General features: G+C 38.1%; 1 protein-coding gene across 1 annotated transcript in view; it reads left to right on the top strand.

Annotated features, from left to right (window-relative positions):
* Window positions 1-972: 972 nt before the first annotated feature.
* PMP (putative type 1 membrane protein) overlaps window positions 973-12,758 on the top strand; it is a 43,594-nt gene continuing 31,808 nt past the window's right edge. The window contains exons 1-2 of the mRNA XM_089797939.1: window positions 973-1,189; window positions 1,269-1,367. Coding sequence (XP_089654065.1) covers window positions 1,100-1,189; window positions 1,269-1,367 — 189 coding nt within the window. The 5' untranslated portion in view covers window positions 973-1,099. The remainder of the gene's footprint in view (window positions 1,190-1,268; window positions 1,368-12,758) is intronic.

The following is a 12,758-nucleotide window of genomic DNA, read 5'->3' as shown; positions in this document are numbered from 1 at the left end:
TGAAAAACTATAGTCTCGTGGCAGGGACTAATAATAACAAGGACGCATAGCATCTAGTTTCTGCCGGTGTATAATTTGTTATTGCATTAGTCATACAATTAGTTCGTAAAAAAATTTGAGTTAAAAAATAAATTGTATTATACTTGTATATGCAAATACAACATTGACTAATAAGCTAATACAAAATTTAAAAAATGAAATGTCATTGATACATAATGTATATTAATTTTGTTGTGGTAAAAGAAAAATATAGAAATACATTTAAATCATAAGTGACCAAGAGAATGTCTATTTTGTATTAAGCAATTAATGATGAGCAAGACAAATAATAGTTTTTGAAAAATAATGTAGAGGTAGATTTATTTTGCTTGGATAATTACATTGATCTATCTTGTGGTACAATTTTTGTCATTATGTGCCAATTTTGTTTTAAATTGAAATAAAAATACTTCAACAATATTGTAGAATGTAAAAAATAAAAAATAAAAAAATTTCAAGATTGTTATTGTTCTCAAATGAGTACAAAATATTTATGATACATTTAAAAATTCATTTATTATTGTCTTTAGAATAAGTACAAGATATTTATGATGCTTTTCAACTTTATTTATTACTCTCTTTTTTTTCACATTGGAGTGTATAAAGTTCTTAAGTGAGCCAAAGACACTACTGTAGCAAGTAGCAAAAAGCAGCCAATCATATTGAAAATAAATGTTTTTTCTATAATTCTAAAAACTTCAATATATATTAAAACTTTAGAAATCTAAAAAGTTGTCAAAAAATACTCAAATCTCATTGGACAATTAAATGGAACAGTTGCATTTCAATGGATGCTATAGTATCCTGCCTTGGGCAGGAACTAATAATAATAAAAAATATAAAAACCTTCAAAATTATATTTTGCTTTGTAAAATTCATAAAAACCTGAAAATCCCGTGTCTTAAATAGCTTCCACTACTTGAGAATCCTTTTGTTGTCTTGCGAAGGATTAGGAAAGCGTAGATTTCCGTGTTACAGCAGAGGGAAGAAGATAGGAGATCTTCTCAGATCAATCTGCTTGCAGTGCACACAAGAATTTTCTGCGCAACTTGTTTCCCTCATGGCTTTTTCCTCCTTCACCTTTACCTTCAACTTCAATGGCCTCAACTTTATAATGATATTGCTCTTATGCAGCGCTGGGCAAATTAAGGTGATTTAATTTTAATTTATTTAGGATTCGACGAGATAAATAGGAGAAGAGGCTAAGCAAAGGTGGGTGCGTGTTACAGGGATCGGGATCAGGGGATGGAGCAGGAGCAGGTTCAGGCCGGGTGCTGTTTCTTGACAACCCCGATCAGTCCTACTTCCGAACTCAATCTCTTTCTCAGGTGATTCACATGTTTTGGATCTATACCCCCTACAGCCTTTGTTTTCCAATATTTCCTAATTCACTGCGCAAGCATCCACATTAGAAATGGAATGAACATGCCCATAGGGCGCTCCTTCAAATTCAGTAGCGTGGGGCGCAATTATTTTAGTTTCGTTTCTTGAGATTTGGATTTCTAATACTTGATAATTCATACATAGTATAAAATATTATGTATTTCAAAATGACTGTAAGTACTTAAGTTTCAGGAACAACCAATAATTCTTCTGAGAGCCCTGTACAATGTTGACAACATCTGTAATTTGTAAACCTTTTAAAGCAGAGGCTTTTAACGAAGCATGGACTAACCTCTTCACACATATCTACTTTTGCTGGAGTAAACGGGAATCAAGATCTTTGTCCTTCAATTGCTTTATCTCATTAAGGTATAAACTAAACGAAAACCTTGCACTTAATCGTCAATAACAGTATATAAGATTTTCTCTGTTAAATCTGATTTTCACGAAACATCTTCTTTAGTGAAGGAGTAGGAGTTGGAGAGAAGGAATGGATATACAAGGGAAGGTTGTGATGGCAGTGAAAAGTGAGAATATGTTGGAGATGTAAATTGATAGATGTTGGACAAGTTAGAGGAACATGAGAGTGGACATACAAGGGTTCATATCTTGGGCTCTGATGCTAATTGCAATGCACTTCATATTTGAAAATCCTTGCTCTTCGGCATGCATGTTATTATAGTAGAAATATGTGTTCCCTTCAACAAATAATTGTAGAGATGAATTGTATGGTTACGTAACACAAAAAACCTTCTAAGATCTTCCCTTTCTGTTCAACCCTTATCTACATTGTCTCTACCTCAATTTACTGACTCTTCTTTAGCTGTAAATATGGCGTGCAATTTTCTTAGGCACAACTGACTTGATTTTTTCCTTCTTTGCTTTCTCTCAAATCCTTACCTGTTTTCCAAAATCATGTTGATTAATGAAGTTTTAAAAATACCTGTTTGTATCCATCTGATGCAAATGGTGCCACCTTTCAATATTCACCATTTCAAATCTAGTTCACGCATCATTGTTTATCAATGAAATGGAACCCAAGTTATCAAGTATTCATTATTGTCACCCATAGTACTCAATAAATGTCAGAACTTGTTATGACTTGCCTCATGGTCATTATTACAAGGTAATTGGTAAATACTTGCTTATTAATAACAGAGACCGAAAGGTCAATTTATACAAAAGGAAGAGACGATGTTTCCTTAGGAAACGATCGTAAAGAATAGAAACATTCTATTCCAGAGAAAGCAAAAAACTAAAGCAAACTAAAGCTAAAGATATTTACAAGATAACCATTAACTAATAATAGACGTCTTATCTATTATTGTAATACCCTCCCTTAATGGTTAATCTATCTAACACACCAAGCTGTCCTCTGAATTTGACAAACTTATCAGGACCAAGAGGCTTGGTGAGAATGTCTGCAGTCTGATCTGAGGTAGGAACATACTGCAGATCTATAGTCCCGTCTTCAACCAGCTGTCGTATGTAATGACAATGAACATCCACATGCTTGGTTCGTTCATGGAAGACTGGATTCCGTGCTAACTTGATAACGCCTTCGTTATCAACAAACAGAGTAGTCAGTCCTGCTGGTGACATCTGCATATCCCCAAGCATCCGACGAAGCCAGACAGCTTCACATCCTGCCTTAACAGTCCCTCTATATTCAGCCTCTGTAGAAGAGAGAGAAACTGCCTGCTGCTTCTTGCTGGTCCATGTGACTGCACCGGATCCCAAACTAAACACATATCCAGATGTTGACTTTTTATCATCAACAGAGCCTGCCCAATCTGAATCTGTGAACCCACTGAGTTTAGGATTAGAACTCCGAGAATACAGAAGTCCATAATCAGAACTGCCCTTCACATAACGAAGCACACGCTTTGCTGCCATCCAATGATCAGCCTTAGGAGCTGTCATAAAGCGTGAAATATAGCTGACTGCGAAGCTGATATCAGGCCTAGTAGCAGATAGGTAGATGAGGCTGCCTACTAGTTGCCTATACGTAGTATCATCAACGGAAGGAGAATTAGACTTGGCTGATAACTTGGGACCTTTTTCCATAGGTGTAGATGCAGGTTTGCAATCCTGCATTCGGAATTTGTCTAACAAGGCTCTAGCATATTTGGACTGAGAGATGAATATACCAGAAGACTGTTGCCAAACTTCAACACCTAAGCAATAATGAATGAGCCCAAGGTCAGTCATATCAAAAGACTGGCATAAGTGTTGTTTGATTCCCTGAATCAAAGATGCCGAACTGCCAGTGATGATCAGATCATCCACATAGATAACTAGAAGGATGATGTCACTGTCAGTAGTCTTGATGTACAGATTTGAGTCTAAAGAACTCCTCTTGAAGCCTTGATCACTGAGGTACGTATCAATCTTGATGTACCATGCCCGAGGGGCCTGCTTCAAACCATAGAGAGCTTTTACCAATCTGAGAACCTGATGGTCTTTACCAGCAACCTTGAAACCAGGAGGCTGCGTCATGTAGACCTCTTCATGGAGATCACCATTCAGGAAAGCACTCTTTACGTCCATCTGATGGACCTTCCAGCCAAACTGTGCTGCCATGGCTAGGACTAATCTGATGGTGCTCATCTTTGCAGTAGGAGCAAAGGTCTCCTCATAATCAATGCCCTGACGCTGAGAAAAGCCCTTTGCCACTAAACGAGCTTTGTACTTATCCAAAGTACCATCTGATTTGTATTTGATTTTGTAGACCCATTTGCAGCTAATGGGTTTCTTCCTTGGGGGAAGATCAGAAAGGACCCAAGTGTTGTTCTTCAGCAGGCTCTGGTGTTCAGATTGCATGGCCTGTTCCCACTCTGGAATTCCTTTATCCTCGGAATATGTTTGAGGTTCAAACACACTGTGAATGTTGGCCATAAGAGCAAAGTTAACAGAATCTATAGTTTTGCTCTTTTTCCGAGTAGTTCTCCCATCAATGAGCTCATCATCATAAAGATCAGCAAATTTCTTAGCCCACCACTTAGGCCGGAGAGGAGAATGACCAACAGTAGTACTAGGAGATGCTTGATCAGCAGGATCCTGATCAGAAGAATCTGGATCAAACTCAGGTGAAGCATCTTCAAAACGAGGTGATCCTGCAAGAGAAGCCGGAGGTGGCTGTACAGGTATCACTGGCAGGATTGGAGCTGTAGGAGCTACTGGAGCCCTCCCATCAGGTGGACCTAATGGAAGCCGAACTCCCAAATCATGAACCTGCATAGGCTGGTCTGCTGGATCAGGAACAGGAGAAACAGGCATGAATGGTCCTTGCTGCTCATCAAAGACTACATCGCGGCTGTATATGAGACGAGATGTCTCAACATCAATAAGGCGGTAGGCTTTGTGAAGACTGCTATATCCAGCAAGCATCAGTTTCTGACTCTTGGCATCCAACTTGGTGCGTGAAGCATCAGGGATCCAAACAAAAGCAAGAGAGCCAAAAACCTTCAGGTGACTGATTCTGGGCTTGCGACCTGACCAGGCCTCTTCCGAAGTTTTACCTTTGACCGCCACTGTGGGTGACCGGTTCAACAGATAAACTGCAGTGTTAACTGCTTCTGCCCAAAAACGCTTCGGAACATGTTTGTGTTCGAGCATGGAACGAGCCATCTCGGTGATTGTCCTGTTCCGACGTTCAACTACACTGTTCTGTTGTGGCGTGTGGGGTGTGGTGAATTGGCGTTGGATGCCATGTGTATCCAAGAAGCTGGAGAAAACATTAGAACAAAATTCCCCCCCATTGTCTGATCTAAGAGTAATAATAGATTTCCCAGACTCTTTTTCAACTAAGGGTTTAAACTTCTGAAATACAATAAATGCATCGGATTTCTTTTTAAGGAAATACACCCACATTTTTCTACTGAAATCATCTACAAACAACAGAAAATACTTGTACCCAAGAACAGAAGGAGTGGCCATAGGGCCGCAGATATCAGCATGAACAAGCTGAAGTACTTGAGAAGCTCGCCAAGAATCGCCACTGGGGAAAGGTGTGCGATGTTGCTTCCCAGCCTGACATGCATCACAAACTCCAAGGTGTTGGGTTTGAATCTCCGGCAAACCAAGAACAAGCTCATCCCGAGCAAGTTGTGAGAGATAATGCACATTTAAGTGCCCATATCGCTGATGCCAAAGTGCGCTGAGGGAAGATCGCCGAGCAGCCATAGCTAAGTCCTGAGAATCACCAGAATCAGTAAGTCTGAAAAGACCATGATCCTCGAGACCAACTGCAACAGTAGACTGAGTCGCCCGATCAGTGATGGTGCACTGATGTGAACTGAAGGTGACTGCCAAGTGTGGAGAATGTCGCAGCAACTGACTGACCGAGAGTAGATTTAGTTCCATCCCTGGAACGTAGTACACATCAAGGAATATGAGCTTCCTCCCAACAGACTGAATTTGAATGTTGCCTTTACCAACAACCGTGTACTCTTCTCCACCACCAAAGATAACAGAATTTGAATAAGGCTGGTAGTTAGTAAACCAGTCTCTGCGGTGAGTGAAATGTCGAGAGGCACCTGAATCAATGTACCAGGCAGATGACTGTACATGATCTGCAGGTCTTTTAGCCATGAAGGCATAAAAGGCAGATTCCACCTGCTCAGTGTGCTCTGCACTGTTCGCTTTGGGTTGCGAACCTGATTGCTTAGACTGGGCAGCTAAGCGTTTTCGACATGCAACCTTCATGTGACCATACTTGTGGCAATAGTTGCATTGAATGTTCTTCTTTTTGGTACCATCGGATGCTGGAGCAGAAGACTTCTGCTGAGATGGTTGCTGAAACTTGCCCTTATCCTTCTGAAAGGATTTCGCAGCAAAGGCTTGCTCAGTGGAGGTGGAACTGGAGCTGCTACCGAACTATTGTTTCCATCGATCTTGCTGAAGTAGCAGGGTGCAGAGATCAGTGAACTTTAGATCAACACCAGTAGATGTGATGTTGAGAGTCTCGATAAAATGGTCATAGGAATTTGGTAAACTCCGAAGAGTGATTACCACAATATCCTCTTCCTCCATCTTGCGACCGATGGCAAGTAACTGATCACGGATTTCCTGAATTCGATTCAGGTGTGCCTGGAGCGAGGTGCGCTCATCCATGACAATAGAAAACAGAGTATTTTTCAGAAAGAAGGCTCTGCTCTTGTCGGAAGTCTCATGAAGACCTTTTAGATGTGTCCAGATTTCGGCCTCTGTCTTGCCGAATGGAATCTGAGAAAGCTGGTCATCAGCTACGGAGAGTTTGAGAAGCATTATTGCCTCTCGATTGTTTAGATCCCATGTATCTTGATCAGGACCCGGAGAAGTCGGACGCTGCTTAACACCCAGAAAAAGTTGATCGGTGTTTCGATATTCGAAGATTGCGATGATGCGCTGCTTCCAGGTTCCATAATTGCGACCATTGAATTTGGAATTATGCTCAAGCAAAATATTTGTCAGAGATGCCATGGCACGCTTTTCAATGAAAAACTGTGAAAATCTGTGAAGGCATGTTCTTCGAGGCAAAAATACGGAAGACCTAGAAGAATCAGAGAATGACCCAAAAGAGAGCTCGAAAAACCCAGAAGGAATCTGTTGTCGTTTTTTGAATCCGCTGGCTCGAAAATCGAGGCACAAAAATCGAGGCACCCAGAAAAAATGGATGACAACCCAGTTGAGCTCTCGAAAAACCCACCAAAATTCTGCAAATAAAAAATTTTTTCGACCCCAAAAATTAGGGTTTCGAAAAAAAAGTCCCTATTTGAAAAAAGCTTGAAAAAACTTCAGATTTCTTGATGAAAAATGGTCGAATCTGCTTCCCAGAGCACGATGACAGACTGAGACGGCTAAGAGCATGAAGATTTGATACAGAAACATGCAGATTTTCACCCCAAAAATGCGAGTCTTCAAAAAATGGCCACGATTTCCACGCGATTTGCAGACCCGTAATTCGGGAATTTCTCCAAGCAGAAAAACCCTAGGTGGGTTTTGGAGAAATTAGCTGAAATAATTTTGGAAAAATTTAAACAAATAATTTCAAGAAGAAATTATAAATTTTTCCGAAAAAATTTAAGTATTTAGCTCTGATACCATATTACGAGGTAATTGGTAAATGCTTGCTTATTAATAACAGAGACCGAAAGGTCAATTTATACAAAAGGAAGAGACGATGTTTCCTTAGGAAATGATCGTAAAGAATAGAAACATTCTATTCTAGAGAAAGCAAAAAACGAAAGCAAACTAAAGCTAAAGATATTTACAAGATAACCATTAACTAATAATAGACGTCTTATCTATTATTGTAATAGTCATATGGTCAGATTCATGTTCCAAATGTCATAGATTACTAAGAATTGGTTTCGGGTGGAATTTCTGGCAGAGGAGTGAATATATCAGGTCTTTAATGAAGGTGAGACATACATCCTACATTGCATCGTTCTATTTATGTAGCATTAAACTAAGGCATGTGAATCCAACAAGGAATTTAGAGGGCAAATGCCAAATGACAATTTGTCATAACCCTGTGTAAGGAAGAATTGAACAAACTAACAAACAAAATCTTGCCTGACTATCCAAGTGTCAGCTGTTAAAACCAGTTATCAATCTGTCATATAAAGTTCAGAAATTGTAAGACTTCACATTTTTCTGAAATCTAAGTGTACCAAGGCAAATATAAAGAAAATGTTTAACCCTAATAATATATACAAAACAAAGGAACATACAATTATGATGGAGCAGTGATATATTACTGTAGACTGCGTTAGAGTGGTAAGATCTGAAGTTTGACAAACACAAACTAAAGGGATTAATTGAAGAGGCAATGATTACTTTATTGCACTTCAGAAGCCTTAACTATGCTGCAAAACACTACCTATTTGGTTAGAAACACACATGCCACTCAAGAGTTGCAATTGTCAACCGATGGTAATTACTAATTATGGTGGGACCAATGAGGAATCCTGACCCCTCATCAAAAGACAACATCCAAAAGTTGCACATTTTGTTGAAAGTGAGAGGATATTAAACCATGTTGGGAAGAAGGGAACTGGGGGGATGAACAGTGAGCATTCGATCTGATTCAGTTTTACCAAATCTCAGAAATTAATATAGAAAACAGCAGTTAATTTAGTTGTCTAATACTATGGTATGAAATCTATTGCATTTATTGATGAATTGGTCAATTTGTTATATGTTTTCTTTTGATATATGCAAATTTTCCATAGCCACTTATAAATGCATTGTGAGTAATGAAGTAGGCATGTATAGTGATGATGGGGATTCCTTTAAGACCTACAACCTTTATGCCAGCCCATTATGGAGGGGGGATATGGTTCATGCAAGAAGTGCAAGAAGCAGAAGGGTCATTCGTGTAGTGGTAGTAACCCCGATTGGGGCTGGGCAGCCAAACAATGGACAGGCTCGAGGTTCCCTGTGTGATCACCCATGGTACTGCATAATGCGGATAGGTTATTGGGGAAGATCTTAAGAGAATCATACCTGTATATTATATTAATTATAATGATGACTAGGATTCCTTCTTATGTATAGAATTACATATATTTATTCATCTTCCATAATAGTGAATAACCTGGTTGCAGCTTCAAATTCTAGATATAAATTGACAAGTCTGCCTTATTTAACACAATCTATACCTTATATGGAAAATCTAGGGAAACTTATTGTTAAGTCATAGTAGGGGCTATTACAAAGTTTGCACTCCAAATCTATTATCTGGCTAATTAGAGCATGTCGGTACAAAATTGGCTTACATTGAGCTTGGTTTGTTCAATATTGGGGGCATTGCTGCTGGTTGTATCTGTATTGACATAACATAGGGATTGCCGTAATCAGTACAAGGATTTGTTGAAAGAGAGAAATCAAAAGATTCATGGGTGTAGTTTCTAGCTCACCATGAGGCCAGGCCATTTAAATCCATTTCATTAAGTCCTAAATGCAAGCTAATAGGCTGCACTTCCAACACTTTTCAGTAACATGCGAATTACAGAATGGAAACCATAAACAGTTAAATCTTGTAGGTGTAACAAAATGGGGCATTGCATGTTCACTGGCGTGGCTGCACCTCTGCAGATATACCATGCCTCTTGGTCTCGTGTGGCCTTCTGCTATCTCACATGAGGTGGCGTGCCTAGTGAGGTATCTTATAGCCATTTCCCTTTCCTTGGACTTCCCTTCCTTACCTTGCCACAATTGATTGTTGCTATTATATATATATATATATATAATGTTATGTGCCAACTTTATATTATTCTATTTTAGTAAGCAAAGAATTGTATCGCTGCATATATCAGGTGGACATTTAAATATACCTATACTTGCATAGTACAATACATAGACATGTAATTGCTTGTTGATTATATATATATATATATATATATATATATATATATATATATATATATATATATATATATATATATATATATATATATATGTATGTATGTATGTATGTATGTATGTATGTATGTATATAATGTTATGTGCCAACTTTATATTACTCTATTTTAGTAAGCAAAGAATTGTATCGCTGCATATATCAGATGGAAATTTAAATATACCTATACTTGCATACTACAATACATAGACATGTAATTGCTTGTTGATTAAATTCAGATATGATCTTCATTGCTGTTCTGAAGTTGCTGATGTTCATGGTTGCTTGCTCTTGATTTTTCTTTTTGCAGATCAGAATTGTTAAATATTCCCTAGAAGTTCTTATCCTTCTTTCTTCTTGTTCCCAAGTCCCAAGTATTGATCTCTTCTTTATATCTTGTTATTTAAGAGGTCACAACCTTTCATAAACTCTGTTCCTTTGAAAGAGTTGCAACCATTCTTAATTTATGAGTATACACGTACCAATCTCATTTGCAAGTGGTACATCAGCAAATCCGGTATTTCTCTAGATGTTGAAATTAATGGGGTTTAATGTGTTTATGTGCACAAGTTTCATGCACAATTGTTGCACAAAATTCCTTAGATCCACTAATCCTTGTAATGGTCAAGTATATATTGAATCAGGAAATCAAAATGTTACAGGATATTTTAAATGGGCGATCTGGAGGTGGCTGAAGATGTTGGTGGTCACAGATAGTTATATCTCCCGATAAAAAATGATGTAGATTTGAATACATATGGAGTTTTCTCTGCCAAGAAAAAAGGGACAGTTGTAACTTGTGTTGCTATCTCCATGTACTTATAGCCTGTAGGTTTAGAATATCATAAATGGAAGTGAAATTGTCATTTGCATGTGTATTTTTAGGTCTTCTTTGGTCTGTTGATATATGCATTGTAAACGAAGATTACTTTTTAACTTCAAACCAATATTATTACTTTATTCATGATGAAGTTAGCTGGTCCGACGGTAGATTTATGTGAATAAATGTTCATGAGTCCAATTTAGGTTTAATGTTACATTCCTGCAGGTATGTTCTTGGAGATCTAGGTGATTCTAGGGGACTCAGGAGCGGACATGTGAATAATGTTTCAGGAATCCAAAATTGGTTTTATTTAGTGTTCCTCTGCTGTCCTGTCAATGTCTTGGAACCTGGCCGAGAAAGAAAAATAGAAAAACCACATGTCTGTTTGGTTTCTTCTACCTGCTACCAACCTTTATCAATCTCCTTTGGGCAGGAGTCAGTGAGTGCTTCAACAACAAATGAGGGTGCAGATAGTTTTGGTGACTTTACTAGGGAGTCATTGTTCCTTGAAAATTACTCACACAGCAAGAAACAGTGAAGACATCCAAACCTTCTCCGCTCGTCGAAGTGCATCTGGGTTTATATCACGCCGTCAATAATTTTATGCAAGATCATATGCAGCTGATAATGGACATCAATACTTGGTGGTAAGTATACTGCTACAAGTATAAAAGATCAGTGGATTGAGGACATGATTGTTTTAAAGGTTGGAAGGACCTTTATGATGAGAGACATGATCATGGGAATGGGCAAGCATCAGTGGGGAAGACTCAAGAGTATTAAGAAATCCAATTTTAGGGTAGTATGTTTGTTCAGAAAATAGAGGTGATCTCTATGCACTTGATAGAGTAATTCTGGGTGCATTAGAATGGGTAGAATTATTCATGCTGGAAGTAGGTGCCTACCAATAAGTGACAGCAATAGCTTGAGTGCAATGAAGCATTTGGACATGTAATATAGACATCGTTGGACTGATGTGACACCCTCTTGAAGTGTGTCCTATGTCATGCATAATGAATAGATAATTGGTGGACATAATATCTGTGAGGAGCAAAAATTGTCATCAGCTAAGAAATGTGCGCTTAACTACAAAAATGTTTGGTCAACAAAAAAGATTCATAAAGAGAAACAAGGTAGTGGGCAGGCCCCTAGGTCTTCAGTTTGGCTGCTTCAACAAAGACTAAATGCCTAAAGTTGTGCAAAAAAAGAAGGAAAGGCCCTTCAAACAATAGCACTTTGTTGTGTTGGAGATAATAATGTGGGCCAACTCATGGGTGGAAGAGAGATCAGATTTCTTGTCTCTTATCTTGTTCCCCATTAAGGAAATCTGTTTCACTCACAGAGGAATTAAACCATTGCACAAGGAGTGGTTTGAAAGAGTTGAACCTTCTTTATGATCTTTAGTTGAACCTTCTTTATGATCTTGGTATTCTATGATTTTCCCAAGCATTTAAAATAGGTTTAAGCAGTGGGAAGCACAGCACTTATTGAGGAAATGTTATGTTTAATCATGCTCTTATATTTTGCTTTCATTCAGACTTTGCTTAATAAGTTAAAATGACAAAAAAGACTCACCCCTTTGAAAGACACAGAATTCCTCAAGTTACTTGAAGAATTGTTCAAAACAGGTATAATTATCTAAAATATTTCTTTCAAGACTTTCTTGAAGCTTTATTGCTGGAATTTTGAATGAAAGAAAAGGAAAAATGTAGTATTTCCTCTGTAATACCTCTCTTAGATGAGCAACACTTCTTTGAATTCTTTGCAAAAGGGGTAGTCTATTAGAAGTTTAGAAGTCAACAATTTACTTGTTTCTACTTTTCTTTGTGCTGAAGGTCACACATTTGTGTAAGACAATTCAGTTCCTCTGGAAGTTCAAGGACTTTCATTTCCTGAATAAGACTAAGATGGGCCACGAGTCATCATTTCCACGAACTATAATGATATTGTGATATTGCTATCAGGAATTAATTGTGTAGTTTTTGAGTCAAAGTTATTGACCCATGTATCATGAGTAGTGATTCACACATGAATCCATCTCTCATGAGAATAAATGGAACACTAAGCACTCATTAGATCTAGGTGATGCTCACAAAGGTGAAGCACTGGGACTCCTCGAGAGGTCAC

This window comes from Cupressus sempervirens, chromosome 8, assembly GCF_028749045.1.
Source record: "Cupressus sempervirens isolate cs-2001-9-10 chromosome 8, ASM2874904v1, whole genome shotgun sequence".
Taxonomy (NCBI): Eukaryota; Viridiplantae; Streptophyta; class Pinopsida; order Cupressales; family Cupressaceae; genus Cupressus; species Cupressus sempervirens.
The sequence above is the reverse complement of the archived record's forward strand: the minus strand, read 5'-3'. Positions and strand labels throughout refer to the sequence as shown.